We start from the raw sequence: 24,600 nt of genomic DNA on the forward strand, positions 1-24,600 counted from the left end.
TAATCATAATAATAATTTAAATGTAAAATAAAAATACAAAATTACATTAAAATAAAATAAAATTACATCTGGAGAATATTTGACCATTTTTTGTATTTATTCTTTCTTTCTTTCTTTCTTTCTTTCTTTAGTCGCAAATCTGAACAGACAAAATGTTATTAATTATATGTTGACTGCATGTTTTTAATTGCAAAATACCATTTAAATGAAATATTTAAAAAAATATTATTACATTTAGATTAAATATTTGATGTTTTTTTAAAGCTTTCTTTCTTTCTTTCTTTCTTTCTTTCTACTCTTTTAGTCACAAATCTGATCAGAGATAAATGTTATTAATTACATAAGGACCCTATGTTTTTACTAATGTCGATGGGAACAAACCATTAAATGTTAATATAAAACATTATTCTAAAGAAATATATTTATTATTATTCTTTTATTTTTATTCATTTTATATATATTTAATTTTATGCACCCCTGAGCAGTCATATATCTGTGTATAATAATCACTTAACTGCATGTTTTCTCTCTAATGTATGGCACAATACCATTTTATGACTATAGGCTTATTTTTTTCTACTTATAGGATAAAAATATGCAATAATAATATTTAATAGTGACATTAAAATGATATAACAATATTTATTGCAATAATAGTACTTGATTATTAATATAATCACACTGATTATTTATTTCAGATTTAATACTAAAGACATTAAGCATGGCTTAAGAACTGCTGTGTGTCTGCATGCTAACTGGAGCGTCAGGTTGTTAGCTTAGCAGCTCGCTAACACAAACGAGCCTGTATCTGCGCCTCACACAGTCGGACGATGAGCCTGCGTTCCTAACAGAGGTTCACATGGATTACATGCTAAACAAACAGCCACCTGTTCATGCTTTGACATTTAGCCCACGGCGAGCGCACTGTCACAGGAGCGCGGCCCATTTCTCACTGCTCTGACGTTTTTCTCATTGTTAGTCTGGAGGTATCAGAGTTAAAATGGCTGACAGAGGAAGTGTGCTCTGACTCCGGAGGGACAGGGATAAGCTCGGCTCGTCACAGTCTGACACGAGGAGCTGCTGACTGTTTTAATGAAAGGCTTGGGTGGACAGACACACACACGCACGCTCATGTTTCTTCTCTGACAGGGACGCCAGGCGCGGAGCCGGTTATAATGGAGGCCAACGGGCAATCAGGCCTCTAATGATCTCTTTGGAAGGAACATGTTTACAGGAACAATCATTATACGGCTGATTGCATCTTACTCTACTGCAAATAAAGCTCTTTCAAAGGTTCCTTCCACAGGCTTCCCTCAATTATGAGAAACCTGGAGACTTCACGATGGGAGTTTATCAACTGGGTTAAAGTCATGAAAATATATATGAGCAAAATATAAGATTTAAAAAATATTTGGAAACTTCTAACAACAAACAAACATGGGAAAGTAAAAATCTGTATTTTTGATATCTAATTAATTTATTCATTACATTAAATTTATTTCTATATATATTTTTATTATTGCTTTTAAATTTGTGTTTTTATATTAGTGTATATTCATTTTGAATATTTGTATTATTATTATTTATTATTTTCTCATATGTCTCATATAATTATTATTTTCTCATATATCTCATATATTTAATCCTCATATAATATTATTTTAAGGTTATTGACTGATTTAAAAAAATGTATATTTTCTATATTTTTTTGTGATGTTTATTTTTAATATATCATACCAACTACATTAATATTATAATTTTAAGGTTATCAACTGATAATAATAATAGTGCTATTTATTTTTATTTTATATTATTTATTTATTCATTATTGTATTTATGTATTTATATTTTTATAATCATACTGATCACATTAATTTTTTTTATTAATATTAATTAATTGTATTAATATTATTATATAGCATATAGCAGTCTTTTGGTTTTTCTATATTTTCTATTTTTTATTATTTATTATTATTCACATGATTGATCACAACCAAACCTTATAGCCAATTAATGGACAAATATAAAGCACTCTAATTTATAGAATTGTTTATTTATTTATTTATTTATTTTTATTATAATTTTTATTTTATTTTTTGTATGTGTGTGTTTAAAATGTTTCCAATCAATTCAGCCAAGCATTTCAATCGTTAAGCAATTTATGGTTAAAACTAAAACAGATTATAATTATCCTCTTTTTATTTTAATTTTTTATACATTTTATCTTTTATCATTTATCTTGTAGCATTTAGCATTTTCATTTTTGCAAATATATATAATCCAAACTCATCAATACATTCTTGTGATGGTTTTCTAAAGAATTAGAGAATAGAATGTTTTTGGTGGAACTTAAAAGGTTTCTGCTCTGGCTTCAGGCTGTGAAGAAAGGTATTTTGGTTTTAACCAAATCTTTATTTGTAAGACGATCATGACTCGCGTGTTGTTTGTGCCGTCCCTGTGTTCTAGTTTAAGTGCCGTGTGTGTGTGTGTGTGTGTGTGTGTGGATTAGCAGCAGTTGTCGGAGGACATCCCTGCTGCGGTGCTGGGATTGCATCAGCTCTGATGAATCTAATCCTGGTGTCTTTCAGGAGCGAGCGGGAGGAATGCTAACAGCCCAGACTGTCAATATCAATGACGCACATCAACATCCTACTCAAATCCTTCCTGCAGCACAACACACACACACACGCACACACACACACACACACATACACGCACACACACGCACACACACACACACACACACAGATGACATTCTCAGCTCAGGTGTCAGTGTTTCTGTTTGACTGGCCTTATGAATAAAATGACATTTATTTGAAACAGAATAAACTATAACGTTTAGTTTAACTTGATGTAAAAAGAACTAATATCTAAACATAGCTAAAACCAACTGAAAAATAATAGACATTACTAAAACTTAAAAATATCATAAAACAATTCTCATTTTATAAAATGAACACTAAAAATATTTATGAAAATATCAAAATATGAAATAAATAAAAATTATAGAATCTCACTGATACAAAAACTCCACTGTTAATACAAAACAAATCTTTATTTTCCTAAATTATTGTCCTAAAAGGCTTAATGTATGCAAAATATAATTTCCTACCATGTTTAATCTATTTAAATAAAACTTTCCTTTTCATTTTTAACACCATCATATAAATAGGCATTAAAATGACAGAAATGATTCTGATATTTGAAACTATTTTTGGACCATAATAGCATACTACCGTACAAAAACAGTGCAAACGGTGTTTATGATTGTGTTTAGGATCACTCACATAAAACTAATAATGACTGACTTCTGAACTACTCTTTTGTAGGAGTCTTGTGCTTTCCATCACACAGCGTGCTTCGAACGCTTCGTTATGTAAATGTGTGAGGTGTCAAATATTAATACTCGGGCTCTTCACAGACACTAAAGGCTTTTCGAGTTTCTAAAAGATGAAGACGTCTCCAGCCTTGTTCTTGAGGCCGAGAGCTTAACTTTAAGCTATTTCCATCCAGCCCCACAGAACTGCAGGGTATTTTTAGTCTGTGGTACCTGTTGCTCTCCTTCCTCTGCAGGAAGCTGCCGTTTAGCTTGACATTTTGACTGGTCTGAGATACTTTCACATTCACGAGCGCAGGCCAGGACCTGAAGGTCTGAGGGTGAGCTGCTTGTTTGCATGATCAGGATCCGCTGTGGAGAGAGGTTGAGATGTTTGCTGCCGCTGCTGTGAACTTGCCGAGCTGATAGAACAAGCGACTTGTGAAAACACATTTTCGGCAGCGTTGGCAAACTGTGAAGAGAAGCGTTTCTCAGGGAAGCTGCTGAAACACACAGTGATGAGTGACCCATGGTTCAGCGGTGCTCCAGAGACCCCAGTGGATCATGCTGAGGTGGGCGTGTCCTTTTATGCGGGTGGGCGTGTCCTCTTATGCTGGCGGGCGTGTCCTCTTATACTGGTGGGCGTGTCCTCTTATGCTGGTGGGCGTGTCCTCTTATAATGGTGGGCGTGTCCTCTTATGCTTTTGTAAATGAGCAGACATGTGATATGGCGACTGCCAATAGGCTGTTTGGTTTGTTTTTTATTTACGCCAACACTGCAGTGTGTTAAATGCAGTGGTCGAATTATAACAGAGAATAATAAATAAATCAGTGTGGATGGTGTGGTTAATTTCTTTGGGTTCATGTTCATGTACACTTTTATCCAAAGCGACTTAGAAATGAGAACAATTTTGGTCAAAACTGGTGTTTTTGGCTGGTTTAGGACAGTCATGGATAAATTATGATGACAATAGAAGCACCAGTAGCTGGCAGCAAGTCCCTGTTTTAATAAATGAGTTATTGAATCATTCAAATCCAATGATTCGTTCAACATGGCTGATTCAATTAGAAACTAAACAACTGAGTCCATGGCTCACTCCATTTGATCAAAACAGATTCATTCAAGCAACAATAGCATCGTATTGCTATAAAATTAATAGCACTTTTCTGCTCGTGCACATGTGCTGATAGTCAGAAAAGTACATTTCTTGTGCAATAACATTGTCAAGTGAACGTCTTTCAATTCTAATGGTAATCAAGGACAAATCACACCTTCTGTTGTCTTCTTCTTAAAGAACTTCAAAAGTTGCACTTAAAATGCCGGCACTTGCTTCCGCTTGTTACAGTACTGAGTTGTGATTTTCCCATCACCATCATCATAAGCAGAGGATATTAACATGTAATTTGCATGATATAATGCACAACATTATTACTCTAAAGGGGATGGTTAGTGGGGATGGTGGTTTTACAGAGGGGATGCTTTTCGTCTTTTTTCAAGCTCAGTTTGAGCCCCGGTTAAATGTCCTTATGTTGCATTGCTCACACAGAGCATAGCAGCTAAATGCTTCCAGAAATGATGTAATCCCTAAAGCCAGTATCATTCCTAATCGCTGGATCTGACCCGTCCTCTGATGGACGCTTCTCATGCGGAGATATGTTGATGTGTGGAAGCCCTCCGTATCAGAAGAAAGAAGGCAATATTACTGTATTTATGAGTTTTCTGTTTCAGATATGATTCTGTATGTCCCGTCAGTTTACACTGTAATGACGCTGTTCCGCTAGTCTGGTTTTACATGCTGTATTTTTTTACTTAAAGACAGAAAACAGACGTTTCCTCATGCTGAGAGATAAGCAGATGTATGTGTGTGAAAAAAATATCATGGATGGTGTTAAAATAAATGACAGAGCGGACGATCAGAGCTTCTGTTCTCTGTTTTTCTTTAAGCTCTGTTAGACGAGGCGCGTTCACAACATCTTGACGTTTTACTGTTGCTGTCAGGAACTATTTTAGCAGAAGGACAGCATTTAAGGAACTTGCTTCAAAAAAGTAGCATATCAATATATACATTTATGTTTTTAATATTTCTTATTTTGATTGGTAACTGTTTTATAAAAGCAATAAGGTACGAGAGGCCATGCTGTATTGTGAATAAATCATGGCTGAAGGGCGCTATTAGGCACAATGCACTGTATATATATAATTTTTATATATAATTGATTTATTTTAACATATAACATTAATTATATTAATATTATTAAAAGGTTATTGACTGATGTTTTTTGTTCATATATATATATATATATATATATATATATATATATATATATATATATATATATATATATATATATGGAAAAACATGTATTAATGTTATTTTATATTTTATAATATTATTTATTAGTTTTTTATGATATCACACTAGTTCTATTTATATTTTTTATTTTAAGGTTATCAGCTGTTTTTTTTTCATCTTTTTTAAATTTTATTTTATATTTTATAATATTATTTATTAGTATTTAAAGATATAACACCAATTATATGAATATTATTATTTTAAGGTTATCTATTTAAAAATATTATTTATTAGTGTTTTCTTTTAGGATATCACACTTATTATATTAATATTATTATTTTAAGGTAAAAGTATTTTTAAATTATCATTTTAATGTGTTGTTTTAGGGTTTAAAATATTATTTATTATCACTGATTATATTATTTTAAGTTTATCAGCCGAAATACCTGTATTTGTATATTTTTTATATACTTTATTTACTTATATATATATAAGTCTCTCAGATATATATATCACACTATTATATTAATATTAATATATTTAAAAATTAAATATATTTTTTATTTTATAGTTTTTTTGTTTGTTTTTTGTTTGTTTTTTTAGATATCATACCAATTATATTAGTGGTATTAATGTTACCAACTGATACTTTTAGTAGTACAGTATTTTTATTTATAATTTTTTTTTAAATATTTGTATTTTCTATTGTATTTTTTATTTTAAAGTATTTTCAGCTTTAGTTTTGCTTTTGGAAACTCAGATTTTTAGTATTTATCTGTTAAACTTGATTTTTTTATATTAAATGACTAATAACTGCTCAGGCAGAATAAGAATATATTAGTCAAGGCGATTGTTATTTTCATTATTTTGTTGGTGCTCAGCAGCTAAACAGAGATTTCTGAAAGTTGCACAACTCAAAAAGACCAACTGCAATCTGAGACCACTTAAATGTTTTTAATGTTTTATTAAATATTTCTGCTACTGGGATCACGCTTTCAAGACTGAAGTACTCTCAGCTTTAGAGAAATGGTTTAACACATTTTACCATATTTTAATCCATTCTTTAAATCCCACAGATTTGTCCACATGAAACAGATTGGTGCCCAAAAATGGAGAAAATGTGCGAAAGAAGTCATCTTCAGATTCCATCTGGGCCTCCTCATGAGCCAATTCACAGCTCGCTTCTCAACATATTATCTCATAAGGAAATAAGTGAATAACAGAATTACCAGGTACAGGAAACCTGTGAATCTAGCTGATAATAGAGCACAATTACTGCGCTGGATTGTGATGAGGTCAATGGCTGGCTTCCTGTTTTCTGCACCAGTGACTGGCGCTTTCATTCGATTGTCATTGATTGGAGCTTGCCTCACAAATGCCTTCGCAAATTGACTCGCAACCGCAAGCAGGGCGTACATAATGAAGCTTTCTGGAAATGAAAGACTGCGCCAAACACACAGCCTCATAAGATTCATAAGCCTCAGTAAAAGCTGCGCCATGTAAGATCCTCAGACAGAGCACAATCAATTGCTGAGGGAGTTTAATCTCCAGATGTTTACCTGAATTCACTAGTTTACACATTTCATTTGAGCACGCGGTGGGCGGACCACGACACATTTCACCTCAAAGTCTAATTAAAATTGTGTGTGTGTATGTTGATGTCTATAACTTTTCATTTGAATTAACGAATTCATTTATTTGTTTGCTTTCTTTCTTACTTTATTACTTTCTTACTTCCCAGAAATGACTGTTTTGAGGAAATGTAATCTATCAAAACAAGTTTAAAAATAGACTACATTTTCCTTATGCAAAATATAAATGCTAATTTCTTTCTTTTGATTTTTGGGTAAAATATGACCTTGTTCTTGACAGGTTATGCAGTTTCTCTAATAATGATCCAACATCTATTAATTTTTTTGTTTATTTTCTGTAATCGTCGTGGCGATCATATTAATTAGCAATCATTTAATTAACTGTTAATTAAAATTAAAAACTTTAATTAGTTCTGGGATTTTAGTTATAATTTGTCATTTTTAGTTCTTGACAGGATTCACAATCACCCCGGTAATGTTTTTTTTTTTTTTTTTTTTTTTTTACTTATTTATTTTTACTTATTTTCTATAATAATATTAGTAATTATATATATATATATATATATATATATATATATATATATATATATATATATATATATATATATATTTATTTTATTATTTATTTTATTTTTTTTCATTTAATTTTTAAATCATTTTTTACATTCATTTTTAATGTTTGATAACATAATTTTTCATTTATAGTTTTGCTTTTGGACATTTAGATGACTAATAACAGCTCATTGAGAACAATAAGAATATGAGTTAAAATATTCGTCAAACTAATTAAAAATTTTGTTACTTGCTAGATTAACAGATTTTTTTTTTTTTTTCAGGAAGTTTCACAACTCAAAAGCAAAAGCTGGCTTACATTTTTTATAATTTCTCATATCTTTCTTGTGATTTAGGGTTAAATATGACCCCGACGTGTTCTTGCCAGGTTTTGCATTCGCCGTAATAATGATCCCACATACATGGACTGACCTATTTCTCAATTACCCTTTTTAAAAGATCACCACCTTTCTAGAACGAAACTCAGACTCTATAATACACGGTTCTAGCGCTCAGTCTTTAGACATGAGCTTCATAACATGACCTCGTTTGAGGCTGAGGTTTTAACAGCCCTCGGAAACCAGTTGACGAATGACCTTTCACAGCGCTCAGCGGCATCCATCAGCCCAAGCTTTAGTGCACAATAATATCGAGCGGACAGATAAACCGTCCTCTCGCCGCAGCCTGCGACATGATTTCTGAATGAATTCAATTCATTTAATATGCTCCACTGTAATGTGGTAATCTGGTTGTTCATATTCATGAGTAACTGTTGCATAGCGTCTGTTTAGAAAAGACTGCAAATGCTCCAAAACAAGCATCTGTCCTCCGAAAGCCATTGCTGCTGAGTCATGGGAAAAACACAGGGAAGAAACGGCTCATTCAGTTGAAGAGACCCAGAGCCGCTTTCACTCATTTGCTCTCCAGAATCGTGCTAGCATTACTCATACAGACTATCATAAAACCAGCGAGCTATTTTTAGCACCGTCCGGCTTTTTATGTAGGTCAAAAATGGGAGGATTTCTCGGCAGGTGGGGTGAGATGTATGGGAGAAGTTGGGAGAAATAAAGGCAGGACGAGACTGAGACTGTGTTACAGCTTCAGCGCTGCTTCATTTGAACTAATCATCCAGAAAAGAGTCAACGTCTGATTCATGAATGAATTGTTCTTTTGAGTAGGTTTGTTTGAGCGTATTTATTTTTGATCGAAACATGTGAGGGAGAAAAGCAGTTTGAGGAATAATAACAAGAATGTATGACGTTCTATAAAACAGTTTTGGTTTTAATACATTTTATTTATTTATTATTTTGATTTTACACGTTTATGCATTTTATAATTTCATTTTATTTAAATGATTATTTTTTTATTTTATTTTGTAATTAATGTATTTTTTTATTTAGTTTTGTATTTTATTTTCTTAGTTTTGTATTTTTTAATTCAATCATGTACTATTTAATTTTAGATTTTAATTCAGTTTTTGGTTTTATTTGTATTTTGCATATATATATATAATTTTTTTTTTTATTTATTTATTTTAAGGTTGTTAAGTTGTTTTGTATTTTATTAAATTTTTTCTTTGATGGCAGTAAAGGAAAAATAAACTGTAAATCTCAGTGCTCTTAAAGCTGCAGTAGGTAACTTTTGTAAAAATATATTTTTTGCATATTTGTTAAACCTGTCATTATGTACTGACGGTAGAATATGAGACAGATAATCGCGGCGGAGTAACCCAGTACCTTTGTGATTCTTCATAGACAAACAGAGAGAAGTAGTTCCGGCTACGATGTTCTTCTGCAAGACGCAAGCAGTTCTGTTTATTAACCGCTAGAGCGTCAAAAGTTCCCTACCGCAGCTTTAAGCAAAGATGGCAGAATCCAAAGGGTATGCTTCAGCCGACAAACTGAACTGAATGGCAATGCTAAGGGATCGCTCTTCAGCAGGTTTTATAGACACTTTGGTTGACATAGATTCAGTGTGTCGGCTGGTGAAGAGTAAGGTTGGTTTCTTATATTCCACTGAAGTGCCTCTTTTCAATGTCACTCTTCATTTAGCTTTTCACATCTCTCCCTCTTGAATATCACTTTCAAATTCAACCTATCTCAGTCCTTTTGTGAGCGGCACCAATGCAGTATCTTGACTAGCAGGTCTTCTCTGTGTGGAAGCCACTGTGTCCTTGAGATGCCCTCTAGCTTGAAATAAAGACATGTATGTATTTCTGAGAGAGAAATATTAATTCTGCCTCTCTTAATTGACTCTGCTGTTATTCACAGTAGGAAATGGTGTCAGAGTCAGCTGTAAGTTTAAAGCCATCATAAATCATCAAGTCTTGTGTTTCTGTATGTGAGAAGATTTATGATTCTCACCACTGCTGCTCTTTCCTTTGCTCTTTTTATACTATGCAGGACTCTGGTACATGATACGTGAATGTATTTAAAATTAAAATGTACAGCAAATGGCTGGAGCCGTTTCTGAGTTAATAAATGACAAGGAGGCAGCATCAGTGTGTGATATTGATTTTAAGCAACAGTTTAATGAGCGAATTTAATATTGGGTAACTTGCTTTTGAGATATGATATTGTCAGATACTGTATGTTGTGCTTTTCAATAAAAAAGGTTTTGAAAACAAAATAATTATTTGATGATTCAGAATTATGACGTAAAGATGTAATAATGAAATAAATAGTCAAAATTATGATATTAAAGTTAAGTCTCTTGACTTTTTGTTTCATAATTGACTAGATATCTCATAATTAAAATGTTTTATCTAATAATTGACTTGGTATCTCATAAATTTGACTTTTTATCTCATAACTGGCCAAGTATCTGATCATTTTGACTTTTGTATCTCATAATTTAAAAATGTTTATCTCATAATAGACTTAGTAGCTCATAATTTTGACTTTATATTTCATAATCAACTTAGTATCTCATTATTTTAACATTTTATCTTATAATCAACATATTTAACTATCTCATAATCTTGATCTTTTATCTCATGATTGAATTCATGTCTTAGAATTTTTACTTTTTATAAAATAATCAACTTAGTATCTCATAATTTTGACATTTTACTAGATAATCAACATACTATACTATCTCATAAATTTGATACTGTATCTCATAACTGACTTACTGTAGTATCTCATAATTTTGATACTGTATCTCATAACTGACTTACTGTAGTATCTCATAATTTTGACTTTTTGTTTCATAATTGACTTCATATCTCATAATGAATATGTTTTATCTCATAATTGACTTGGTCTCATAATTTTGACTTTTTATCTCATAACTGGCCGAGTATCTGATCCTTTTGACTTTATATTTCATAATCAACTTAGTATCTCATAATTTTGACTTTTTGTTTCATAATTGACCGGATATCTCATAATGAATATGTTTTATCTCATAATTTATTTGGTCTCTCATAATTTGACTTTTTATCTCATAACTGGCCGAGTATCTGATCATTTTGACTTTTGTATCTCATAATTTTTTTTTTTTTATCTCATAATAGACTTAGTATCTCATAATTTTGACATTTTATCTGATAATCAACATACTCTACTATCTCATAATTTTGATATTGTATCTCATAACTTACTGTAGTATCTCATAATTTTGACTTTTTGTTTCATAATTGACTTCATATCTCATAATGAATATGTTTTATCTCATAATTGACTTGGTCTCTCATAATTTGGACTTTTTATCTCATAACTGGCCGAGTATCTGATCCTTTTGACTTTATATTTTATAATCAACTTAGTATCTCATAATTTTGACTTTTTGTTTCATAATTGACTTCATATCTCATAATTAATGTTTTCTCTCATAATTGACCTGGTATCTCATAATTTTGACTTTTGTATCTCATAATTGACATAGTATCTCATAATGTCAAAATTTTTGTCTCATAATGCTTAATAGCTCATCATTTTGTCTTCATATTACATAATCAATTTAGTATCTCATAATTTAGCATTTTATCTTATAATCAACATACTTAACTGTCTCATAATCTTGATATTTTATCTCATAATTGACTTGGGATTTCATAATTCTGGCATTTTATCTCATAATCAACATAGTGTCTCATAATTTTGACTTCATCTCATAATTGACTTAGTATCTTATAATGATTACTGAAATTTTACTAAAATTGAAAAAAACTTTTCTTTTTAAATATATTGTAAAATGTCATTCATTGCTGTGATCAAAGCTGAATTTTCAGCATAATTTCTCCGCTCTTCAATGTCACATGATCCTTCAGAAATCATACTAGTATGCTGATTTACTGCTCGAGAAGCATTTATTATATGTTGTAATGAGTTGTGCTGCTTCATATTTTTGTGAAAACTAAGACACATTTTTATCATGATTCTTTGATGAATAAAAAGTACATAATTTATTTGAAATAGAAATCTTTTGTATCTTTATAAATGATTTTACTGCCATTTTTACTGCCACATCCCTTCTGAAAAAATAATAATAATTTCTTTAAAATATTCTCACCGACTGCAACTTGAATAGTAGTGTTCATGTATGTTGTATGTGTACATATATATATTGCTCATTTTAAAGCACAGTTGGTGGCAAGTGGGTGGCAGGTACAAACATATTTTTAGCTTGTAGTATATATACAGTATGTGCATAAACTTCACAAAGATCATCTTGTGTGACAGCCAGTATAGTGACAATCACTTTGAGATAAAAAAAATATATAGGAAAAAGTAACTTGTGACAACTCTGAAATGACTTTCCTTTTCAATTAACATCAAGAATGCCTCTTTATTAACCCCTCCAAACATCAAGCTCCGTTTTTGCAATATAATGACTACTTGTCGCTCTCCAATTAATCCCCAATGGATAAAAAAGTCCCTGCCTTTCTTTCAATCATTAAATATCCTGTTTCACTCAGAAAAGTGTCACATTACAGAAGCAAAATGAGTTGCTAACGGCGTCCCATTCAGATCTATTAGCATAAAGCGCTAGCTCTTCTCATAACAACTCTCTCTGATTTACTGTTGCCATAAAGAGATCCAGGGCCAATTAGATTTGTCTAGGTCATGTTTATGGATGGGTAATTTGCCAATGCGCCTCTAAAGGCTGACTGGATGTCTTTTCCTCTCCTCCATGACTCAATCGAGCTTCAAAGTTAATTTGAGGTCAATCATAACCTCAGATATCAGACTTGCTCCAAGTCTGCTGGCACGCGAACAGCCACAGCTGGGTCCTGATCTGATTGTGCCAAACCTACAGCCGGTTACTACTGAGAAAAACAGTAATCTTGCTTAATCAGTGGTAATGTCTGCAGAATATCAGATATGGGTTTGAGTTACCTTAGCGAGGCCGCATTGTCCCTTTTTTAATTTTTTTACGGAAGACCGGACATTCTGATTGGAAATTATACAAACAGACAATCAGTCTGATTGGATGAAATGAACAAATGTAATGAAAGATGATGGGTGTAATCTAGACGCTGTCATTCATGTTCAAACAAGGTGTTTACACGTGTATGTGTGGTTGTGTCTGTGTGTTTCAGGACAGCAGATGATTCAGATACAGTGGGCACAGTGGTGGTGAGCCGGATAAAGATGGGTGAGATCGAGGATGGTGAGGTGGACCACTTTACCACCGACATGCACCAGAAGGTAAGCTAAATAAATACAATAGCAATGGACTAAACAACACTAGTAGTCTAGCTACTTTTTTCAAAATAGTGGAAGTGGCTTTACAGACAAACTTCATTCATTCATTTATCCTTTTTTTCTATTTGTTATTCATTTATCTATTTATTTAAACTGGTTTGTGCATGTCCATGCAGTTTGTAAGGGCTGGTAATAGAAAATCACCTCTCAGGACATGTCTCCAGTCAAAGAAGGAAAGAGTGAATATTGAGTGTGGCATCGCTGAAATTCAATTGCACAGTTGACTGAAGAAGTAAAGCAGCCATTTGGAGAGTGTTTACAGTGTGCATGTTTTTGTATTTATGGATGTTCATGGAATATTGTGAAATATTTTATCGAGTATATGTAGACATATGTGATGGGCTTGTGCAAATGAGCCGTATTTGTATCATCAGCTACTCGCATGTCAGGGAGAATTGAGCCTTATTGCACTGACAGACAGACAGCATCACACCCTTCAATGACTTACACTGACACAGCCATCAGCAGAGCCCTTTAACCTTCATTAATCAGCAGGAAAGAGACACACAGACAGAATATAGGGAAGAAACCAGAAGGGTGTGGGAATTGTGGAGCATTATGGAGATGGATGAAGGACCTGCGAGAGGAAATGGAGGATATTTAGACTGAGCACCATTTTAATAGAGAAACTTGTAGAGATTTAAATAGAGAGTGCCTTATAAATGACGGTGCTGAATTTGAATTGAGGTAGAGATCAGAATTTATATTTAAGTGCAGGGAAGTAGAAATAAATTGAAATGAAACCACGTAACTGGTAATTTTTTAACTTGAAAAGTAAAGTTTGTGAAGGCGATCTTTGTATGCTGGATTGATAAAACCCTGTATAAATGTTAAAGTTTGGAAAGTATATAGACCTTAATGACAGATTGATGAGTTTGCCAAGCTATCATAATAATGTTTCATTTTTCAGTTTAAAATGCCCATAAATTCATTACATTTTCATTAGAGGCTCCAACTGTGGGGTATTTTGACAAATATTAAAACATTGTTTGTTTATAGACTTTTATATTTGTTTCTATTCTTTCAGACAAGTATTACTGTAGGTATTTAATTTAAGGTTTAATATTTTGTAGATAGATAGATGGATGGATGGATGGATGGATGGATGGATAGATAGATAGATGGATGGATGGATGGATAGATAGATAGATAGATAGATGGATGGATGGATGGATGGATGGATGGATAGATAGATAGATGGATGGATGGATGGATGGATGGATGGATGGATGGATGGATGGATGGATGGATAGATAGATAGATAGATAGATAGATAGATAGATAGATAGATAGATAGATAGATAGATAGATAGATAGATAGATAGATAGATAGATAGATAGATAGATGGATGGATGGATGAATGGATGGACAGATGGATGAATATAGATAGATAGATAGATGGATAGATGGATATATGGATGGATGGATGGATGGATGGATGGACGGTCAGATTTATGAATACAGATAGATAGATAGATAGATAGATAGATAGATAGATAGATAGATAGATAGATAGATAGATAGATAGATAGATAGATAGATGGATGGATGGATGGATGGATGGACAGATGGATGAATACAGATAGATAGATAGATAGATAGATAGATAGATAGATAGATAGATAGATAGATAGATAGATAGATAGATAGATAGATAGATAGATAGACAGATGGATGAATACAGATAGATGGATGGACGGATGGATGGATACAGATAGATAGATAGATGGATGGACGGATGGATGGATACAGATAGATAGATAGATATATAGATAGATAGATAGATAGATAGATAGATAGATAGATAGATAGATAGATGGTTATATAGATAGATGGTTATATAGATAGATGGATGGATGGATGGATGGATGGATGGATAGATAGAATGACAAATGGATGGATGAATACAAATAGATGGATGGATGGATGGATGGATGGATGGACAGAGAGATAAGTCGTTGTTTTTGTGCTCTACTGTGACAAGTGTGTTTCTGTTTATCGGCTCAGAGCCGTTGTGGTTGGATCTGATCTGAGGTCTTTGTTCTTCATGAGGGAATGTGGGTCAGGTCTGAAGTATGTTTGAGGAGCATCTGCCACAGAACAAGACTCTTTATAAAACATGGCCTGATCTACAACTCCTCTCTTGTTTTGGGTTTTTCCGCCCTTGAGCCGTGTGCCAAGAACTGACTGGAAGCTCTTACAGACCCATCCAAGGTCATGAGACCTAATGAGACGTGAAGACTCATCCGTCATCGCACTAAACCCTGATGCAGGCTATGCATTTCAAGTGATTGGGCCGTGAGGGCTGCGGCTGATGTTGATGGAGGGTCGTGTTTGTCTTGAGCTGCCGTGAGGCTCTCTTCTCTCCTGGATTGCTTACACTGGTGCTCAGGGATACTTGGAGAAGTCCTCTATTATCTGAACAGCAGTGCAGGTGACAGCTTGTCACTGAGCGCTTGGCTCATGAGACGGAGAGAGAGAGAGTCACAGGACAGTGTTTTAAACTCGGTCGTATTTAGAGTAGTTGTCATTATGCTGATGTCTAATAATTTGGACAAATGAGCTTCACTTTCAAATGCACAAATGTTGTTTTCTTCCCACAGTGCACGCTGGTGTACGAGTCGTCACATGGAAGTGTTAATGACAAAGATAACGGACCAATAATGAATGCCGGTGAGTTTGTGTTTTTTACTCGTATGATGCAAAGTTTGCAGAAAGAGTTTGTGAAATGCGCCATCTTTGCTAATGGTTGTTTTAAATCAGTCACCTGACACATAAATGTCATGTGACACAATATTCACAGAAAACTAATAATGCTTGATTGGCTGATGACATCACAAAAAATTACATGATCCAAAATAATAAGGTTTCATAAAACACTTTTAAGAAGGAATTAGGCACTGGCAATACACTTAAAAAATTGTTTAAAACTGTTTAAAATTTCAAAAATATTTGTTATTATTTTAAAAGAAATTAAGTTTTTATTCAGCAAAGATGCATTAAACTGGTCAAAAACGATTTGAAAATTTCTATTTCATTTATGAAAATACAGCTTTTCCTCACAACAATAAATTACTTTTAAAAATATATTACAATAGATCACAGTGCATTGAAATTGTAATAATATTTCAAATTTTGTACCGTGAATTTGATCAAATAAATGCAGTCTTGGAGAGCAAAATTTACTTTATTCAAAAACACAAACAATTCTTATGATTGAAACTTTTGAATGATAGTGTATAATATAATTTCCAGTTTATGGTATTAATGTATACATCATCAGAATACATGTTTTCCATTGCTGTCAGTGGTGAATACACTTTTTGCATCCATCTTCCCTCACACTACCCAGCCACTAACACTAGTTCTCATGCTCTGCAGCCATGCAGAATTCACTGATATGTGTGATGTCATTTCCTGTATATTTGATTCTATATTTGAGCTCCTTCAGAGAGTTATATTTCATGTATGGACAACTTTGTCTCAGAGGCTTCTTTTCAATTCTTTAGAAGAAATACAAATGAAGCAGTTGTTGATCTAAAATCAAACTACAGAGCTATAAATGAAAGCGCATAGCAGCTCATATTATTCAGGCTCCGAAGAATCTTATAAGAAATTTATGAGTTTATATGGAGTTCTTTGAATTTTTTTCACAGGCTTTTGTGCCTTGGCGAATTTGAGCAGTTTGTGATCTCTGCTGAAACTCTAGAGATGATGCATGATGTCTTTTCTCTGGAAAACAGGAGTCTTGAGCAAACATGCGCGCTGTTACTGTCTAGCAAGCATTTTATAATGCAACCTGGTTACAGCAGGGTATAAACCCCAGGAAGTGATGACATTTGAACTGCTTTCGCCTTATTAAATTAGACTTTAAAGTGTCACAACGATTTCTATTTTAAATAAATGCTGTTTTTTAAACTTTCTTTTCACCAGTGATCACAAATCATTTTCTTCTGTGTTTATTCCTAGAAAATAACACATCAGATTTGTGTGAGTTTAAGACTTTATGAAAAGAATAGTAAATAAAACTTCTCATTTGACCTCCTGTGGTGGACAAACAACATTTAAAGCAACTTATTGTTTTAAAATGAGCTTCGTTGACTCCATTTTTCAGGCCCAATTTCCTATTCTAGGGAAGATCTCTTGGAATAAATGGTACTTAGGAATAAATATGTAATCAAAAATAGTGATGTTTTAATTTTGCATGTTTGTTAAGTGTATTTTCGGTCCAATTATGCGTTTGAGCAATGAAATAATCAGTAATGGAATCATTAAGTAGAGTCAGAAGCAGAATAGTTGAATTGGGTGTGATTCCCACCCGTATTGTTGAGATTATGAAGTGGATTGGGCAGCGTTTGATTGCCGTCCCAGTGAACCGTGTGATTGCTGAGGATAAATAACAGCCAGCAGCGGTGTGAAGTGCAGCTCATTACCTTAATTACCCCAGGTAAGGTAGCAGATTAAACAGTATTGGGGCAATACGGTAGTTTTTAAGCCATTTCAGTTTAGTCTGTGTAAATTTGTTGTGCACACAGAGAAGAAGAGGATTGGGATGTTCTGGCACATTATTAGTGAGTGGATAGACCCTAAGTCTCCGGATGAGAAAAGTTCCCTGAGAAGCAAACTCTGTAGAAGGTCATTTCTTTATTTATGAGCTGCTGTGATGGGATGGATGGAGGGGAAGTGGGGAACGGCAGACGAATCTCTCTAGAAGTCCAGGGTGTTATCTTCGTATCTGATGTTTCGCTGTGTTTATTTGTTGTCGTATCTGTAACCGTATTGAATGTCATTGCGGCTGTTGTTTTAGTCACACCGCTGCGTGTCAAAATATGTTAGTCTCTTCTGCTTGGGTAAGAGTGACTAATGAAATCTGTCCTCATCACCCCGACCCCTGTGCTTCAACACGAACTCAACGCACAGTCATTTCCCTAAGAGCTTGAGCAGGCAGAGATGCTGCGATCCGATTGGCCGTTGGATTAGAGGGCAGACGTGAGGGCGGAGTCAGAGGTTAATCCTCTTCTGCGCTGGATGAGCTTCTCCTCCTCTGGAGGTCACGCGTCCATCTGTCTCTATCTTCACTCCACAACCTCAGCCAACCATCTGTCTGTACTTTCTGGACATATTAAGACATGTAACAATTGTGGTAATCATGATTTATTTATTTATTTATTTATTTATTTATTTATTTATTTATATTTTTTGCAGTGTGGTTCAAATTTCAGAGAGCACTTGTTTTTTTTTTTTTTTTAATACAACATTTTAATTATAAATGAGCACGATGTCTTCTATTATTTTGGAGTGTCCTGTTTTTGCTTAATTAATGTCTGAAGATTTCCAATAAATTTAATAGTTTCTAAATGTTCATGTATCACAAATATACAATATTTAATATATATATATACACACACTCACATACAGCATATATTTTGGAAATATTAACATGCATATACATTTATATATTTATGTTCTTGTATTTTATATTATACATAAATATATTTAATATATAAACAGAACATATTTTTCTTAAATATATACATGCATGCGTTTGCATTTACATATACATAATAAATATACACAGCACACACACATATATTGATTGCAATTAGTCGTTTGACAGCACTAATATATATATATATATATATATATATATATATATATATATATATATGTATATATGTGTGTATATATTCTACATATATATATAGACTGTTTGAGTGTGTACGTATATATGAGTTGAACAATTTGTTAATTATATATGAAATATCATTTAAAAATTAGAATGTAATTTTTATTTATAATGCATACAGGGGCAACACAACAAATCTAGCTACTTTTCACTATAAGTTCATTTTAATTTTTCTTAAAGAGTTACAGTATATATTTTTTCTCCCCCTGTGTATTTAATAAAAATCTCATGCTGCCACCACAAAGTCAGAAAATGGAAAAAATCTCCACTAACTCTGTAAAGAGGAAAAGTAAACACTGGGGTGAGACCCGCAGATTTCCCCTCAGGTCCTGCTCCGTTGACTCGCCTGTATTGCCCAGCGGTGACCAGAAGCAAGATTTCATGCCTTAGAGGAAACTGCCACCTCACTTCTGATAAGAGCGTGTTCACTGCCACCCAGAACCACTTTCCCTCCGTCTCTCTTCACAGGACTTAGCTAGCAGCTCTTAAAGCAGTTTAAATAGCGCTGTGGACAGAACTGTAGAAGGAACTTTATAAATGCTAGCTTTGTGGAAGAAACAGACTGTCACTATTCAAGGTCCTTTTCCTAAATGATCACTTACTGTACAGTAGCTCTCTCTTCATGTCTCTCTCTCTTTCTCTCTCTCTCCATCAGTGTTTAAGAACGCGGTGTGTAAGGTGTACAGGTTTCAGACGGTGGACAGTAAATGGATGTTGGTTCGGGAGCAGATGGCGGAGTGTACGCTGTCCTTCAGCATCCCGAAGCAGCTCATTGCCCTCTACATTCAGGAGGACACCTGCAGGTAAGAGAGGGCAAACAGGACAGGAGGAAGCAGTGAAGCAGGCCAGATTGTTAAAGTGGCACAAAAAGTAATGAGTTGTGGGTGTGATATCAGAGTTAGTTTGCCTACTGTATAAACTTCTGCTCTGGATGTTTAGTGCAGTATCTGCTGTGAAGAGCCGCCTTCACTGTAAAGATGACAGCCGGTCAATACAGTGTTGTGCTGTTAAACTGTGAAATCAATATAATGAAAACTAGATTTTTATTTTATTTTTTGTTCATGTGGCAGATCCAAAGTAGCTTAGCTCAGTGAGAATCAAACCTGACTCTAGTCATTAATGCATTTTAATAGTGACATTTTCTAGCATTTGCAACAAATGCATCTTGATTATTTTGGTAAATATCACATTCTGTATCACATATGGCTCAGGTGGTAGAGCAGTGCGTTAGCAGTGCAAGGTTGTGGGTTCGATTCCCAGGGAGCACATGTTAGGTAAAAAATTTGATCCTGAATGCACTGTAAGTCACTTTGGATAAAAGCGTCTGCTAAATGCATGTTTAGTTTAATTTAATATACACAGTAACCGAACATCAAACCTTATATTGACTTCACATGGAATTTAATAACAATACATGCAGTGTTTTTTAAATGTCCTATGGCTGAAGTATGGTGACTGCATTGAGTGGTAAGATCCCTGGTGATTCCCGCTGCTAGAGAACAGGTTCGAGTGCTGGTTGAGCGAAGCTGGAATCGTTTGCAAGAAGGAAAACGCGGTTTGAGCGAGATACAGAGCGCTTGCGGAGCGAGGGATGGAAATGGCTGTTTTAGAGCTATACTTAGCCTGCACTAAATTATTCAAGGATGTTTAACACTTCAAAGGAGAGTGCCTGTCCTCTCTCTCTGAAACTCAACCACCTCTCCCTCTCTCCTGCTTTTCTTTTCTTTTACCTTTGCATTCTCTCTTCCCTCCGTCTCATTGTGAGAGAGCTGTAACCTGAGCGTTAGAAGAGAATGGAGCCGCGTGGAAGAGCGAGGTGTAGAAGAGAACAAGGGCGCGACGCGGGAAACCTTCAGTGGAAAGCTTTCTAAAGCACAGCAGTGCACAGTGCACCCCGACACAACACATAGATGTTTTTAAGGAAACCACGCTGCTCAGTTCCTGTGTGTTTCAGTCAGATGAAGGAGTGATCACACAGCTCAGTGAAAACCTGTGGAAGAAGAAAGTGGACATGTTTACAGATGCTGCAACAGGAGCTGTTTTGGGGTTTCTGATGGAGGGGTGTGACTTGACCATTAACAGATCAGTGTGTAGACGCTCGAGCACTTAGACGTTTCATCAGATTCAAATTATATTCCATCTCAAGACCGAAAGTTAGCAAACAGTATGCAGAATTCAAAATATAATATATGTGTGTGTGTGTGTGTGTGTGTGTGTTGTTATGTAGCAGTAATCTACATTTTGGAAGGTGTTCAATTATTATTTATATGATATATATATTTAAAAAAAAACAATTGTGGAAAAAGCATATATTTTATACAGTATATTCCTATATACAGCTTTTGTATTTAATAATTATATGCAATATGTGCAATTTTATAATAATATATTACAATATTATAATATATTTAATACATTTAATGTGTGATTATATACATTTTTCATTTACATTTAAATCATATGTAAGCATTTATTGCAATTAATAATCATATACATAATGACCAGCATCACAAATATGTGAGTGTGTGTATTTTCATTTTCTTTGTTTCTAATATTTGTATTATTGTTTTATTTAATTATTGAAAATGTATTATTATAAATGGATCTTTTATAGTTTTGTATTAATGTAACTATATATAATTTATTAAATGATAAATAAATGAAAAAATATATATTATAATAAATTAAAAGGTAGATTGTTAGAAGTTATATAAAAAGTATATATATTATATTAATATTTTCAATAATATAATGTAATTTTTTGATAAGTTTATTTGAATTCTTTTTGGATATTTTATAGTGCTTTATGGCAAAATGTGAATAAATATTGGCGCTTTTTATTTTTTTAAGGATTGGACTTTTAGTGAAATGTCTAATCAGAATATGTACAGTATATTTTTCACATGAAAGAATAAATAAGTGCAATTAGTCTTTTTTTTATTTACCAGAGAAATAGCTAGATGAAAACTTAGCAAACCAACAAGCTGAACAATCTCACAGCTTTAATTTGCTCTTTGTTTCAAGCTCTCGCTCTTTCCCCAGGGTTTCTGTTTTTATGTACATGCACAACACTTCTCAGCATGCACCGTGATCAGCAACAAGTATTAGCATAGGCATGTTTTCATCTGTAACAAATCGTCGTACGCCGGTCCAGGCCGTGTGTGTGTTTTTGGCCATTGAAGAATCTGAGATCATTAACTCGGCGAGACACACATTCCCAGACTGGAGCTCCCATAGATCAGACCCTGCTAAGCAATTATCATCATGTGTGCATTATTCAGCGAGGCTATTTGGCCTCAACACCTGCTCTCCTGCTACAGACAGGTAACTCAAGCAGCCATTTCTATCCCTAGACATCTCATTATCGGCCCACGTTCATCTGTAAGGCCGTTTCAGCTGCATTTTTGCCTCTGGTTTAACCACAATTGCATTTGATTCAAAGAAAAAAGATGTCATGTCTCAACAAAGTAATGGAATGCAATGTGAGGCTGATGTTTTATCATTAGCGGTGTTTGCTAAGCATCACTGTTTCTGTTGTGATTCTCATCCGCCCACAACACCGAGCGAGACTCACCGCTAGTGTTTGTTTGTTATGAAGCTTTCATTGGACTGACGTCAGCAGATATTCACAGTGTCGTTCAATACATGTATCCTTCAGAAGTCAACATGACATCCAAACTTCTTGTGTAATGCACATTCCTGCTGTTTTTAATTTTTTGTGATTCATCGGTGCAACTTATTTAAAAAAAAAAAAGTCATATGTCTTCATAGTTTTAAAAAACAAATATGATCTTCACCTCTGAATTGACTTTCCTTGTCAGTTGACATAGCTAGTCTTAATTTTTTTCTATGCTATTAGCAGTTAGTTCAGATGTGTATATTGAGGTCCTGACCTATGCTTGGTTTCCTCTCTAAGTATCTGTTTAACCTGAAATGACATTTAATATTGAAAGTGAAGTGGGTTTTAAATGCCATCATGTTGACTCTACAGAAGTCAGCCTTTGGAAACCAAGGGGTCAAGTTTAAAGCAATTATGTCCATTTAGCCCCCTGCTGGACTCTACTGGAACTAAACAATTTAATGATCAAAAGTGATCTTTCTCCATTCAAAAAGGGCAGCTGTTCAAAACTAGCAATGAAAGCAATGACTTTATTATAATAGATGTTTCGCCAATGTCTGATATTTATTCATGTATAAAATTAATACAATAAAATAAATACATTTTAATGCTTTGATTAAAAAAAAAATATATATATATATATTTAATGATGTTTTGCCAGTCACCAGAATATATTTTATTTATTTATCGTAAGGCTTTTCAGAGCAGAACATTAGCTCCCCACTCCAAGTCTGAAGTCTTAAAATAAACAGCATTATTAGCATAATAGCATTATTTCATTATATTATAATAGATATTTTGCTAGTGTCAGATATTTACTAATTTATTTATTGTAAGACTTTTCAAAGCATGAAATTAAAAAGAATGACATTTCACACTATCTTTGAAAAAATTATGTATTTATTTAATTGATTATTTTAGGATCTTTTTTTAAACAAAGCATGACATTGGTTAATTTTCCCCTGTTTTTAAAGAAGTAAAATTACTTTTTAATTACATTGTTTTTATTAATTGTTTTATTATTTTGCTTTTATAAATTGCCTTATTTTTCCCTCCGTCTGCTGTCTTGGAGGAAATAAAATAGGAAATATTTAATTTTATTATATTATACAAGCGCTCAATATGTATGCATTTTTTATTATTTTGCATTATTTATTTATTTTTATTTTATTTTGTTGCACAACATTGCTTTTTTTCTCTCTGTCTGCTGTCCTTGTTGTCTCAGTTGAGGATCATGTGTGTTCCTGTGTTACCATCCTCCAGTCTGGCTTGTGATGATGTCATTTTCCCGCAGCTACGCAGTGATTAGTCACATGACTTTTAAATTTAAAAAATGCATGGTGCAGGTCGCCCACATCCAGAGGGGATGAGAAACTGTCATTGAGATGAATGCCAACACTAGAGGATAACTTTCACTCCCCATGCTTTATATACCAGTGTTGTTGTGATAACATTAGCTGAAGGGCTGAACTGAGACTCATTGCTTCTTCACAATCATGACACTGCAAACCCATAAACACCAGTTTTGGCAGTAAAAGTTGTATTTTGGATGGAAAGAGTAAGCATTATGGACATTTCTGCCACGTTATTTGCCATGTAACTCTCCAAATCATGTTTTGCGATGTATTTGTGTTGATTAACTCGGAGGTCAGTGCATTTTGTGGTTTCTTCATCAGTGTATAACTGCACTCAAAGGTACTTTAGCTGTTGTTAATTACTATTCCCGTCACATTTCTGGAATTGACGGCAGTCACAAAGCCTCCGGTGATTTAAAGCATACGGCGGCTGTAACGCAGCATGAAATGAAGGCTTCAGAGTGGCCCGCTGTA

The 24,600-nt window shown here is 33.7% G+C and overlaps 1 protein-coding gene across 8 annotated transcripts in view; it reads left to right on the forward strand.

Annotated features, from left to right (window-relative positions):
• Positions 1–24,600, forward strand: part of LOC113097576 (type II inositol 3,4-bisphosphate 4-phosphatase-like) — a 127,552-nt gene that overhangs the window by 45,897 nt on the left and 57,055 nt on the right. For all 8 annotated transcript variants that reach the window (XM_026262817.1, XM_026262819.1, XM_026262824.1 and 5 more), the window contains 3 exons: positions 13,300–13,408; positions 16,070–16,139; positions 19,808–19,955. In XM_026262817.1, coding sequence (XP_026118602.1) covers positions 13,300–13,408; positions 16,070–16,139; positions 19,808–19,955 — 327 coding nt within the window. The remainder of the gene's footprint in view (positions 1–13,299; positions 13,409–16,069; positions 16,140–19,807; positions 19,956–24,600) is intronic.

The sequence above is a fragment of the Carassius auratus genome, unplaced genomic scaffold, assembly GCF_003368295.1.
Source record: "Carassius auratus strain Wakin unplaced genomic scaffold, ASM336829v1 scaf_tig00216332, whole genome shotgun sequence".
NCBI classification, from domain to species: domain Eukaryota; kingdom Metazoa; phylum Chordata; class Actinopteri; order Cypriniformes; family Cyprinidae; genus Carassius; species Carassius auratus.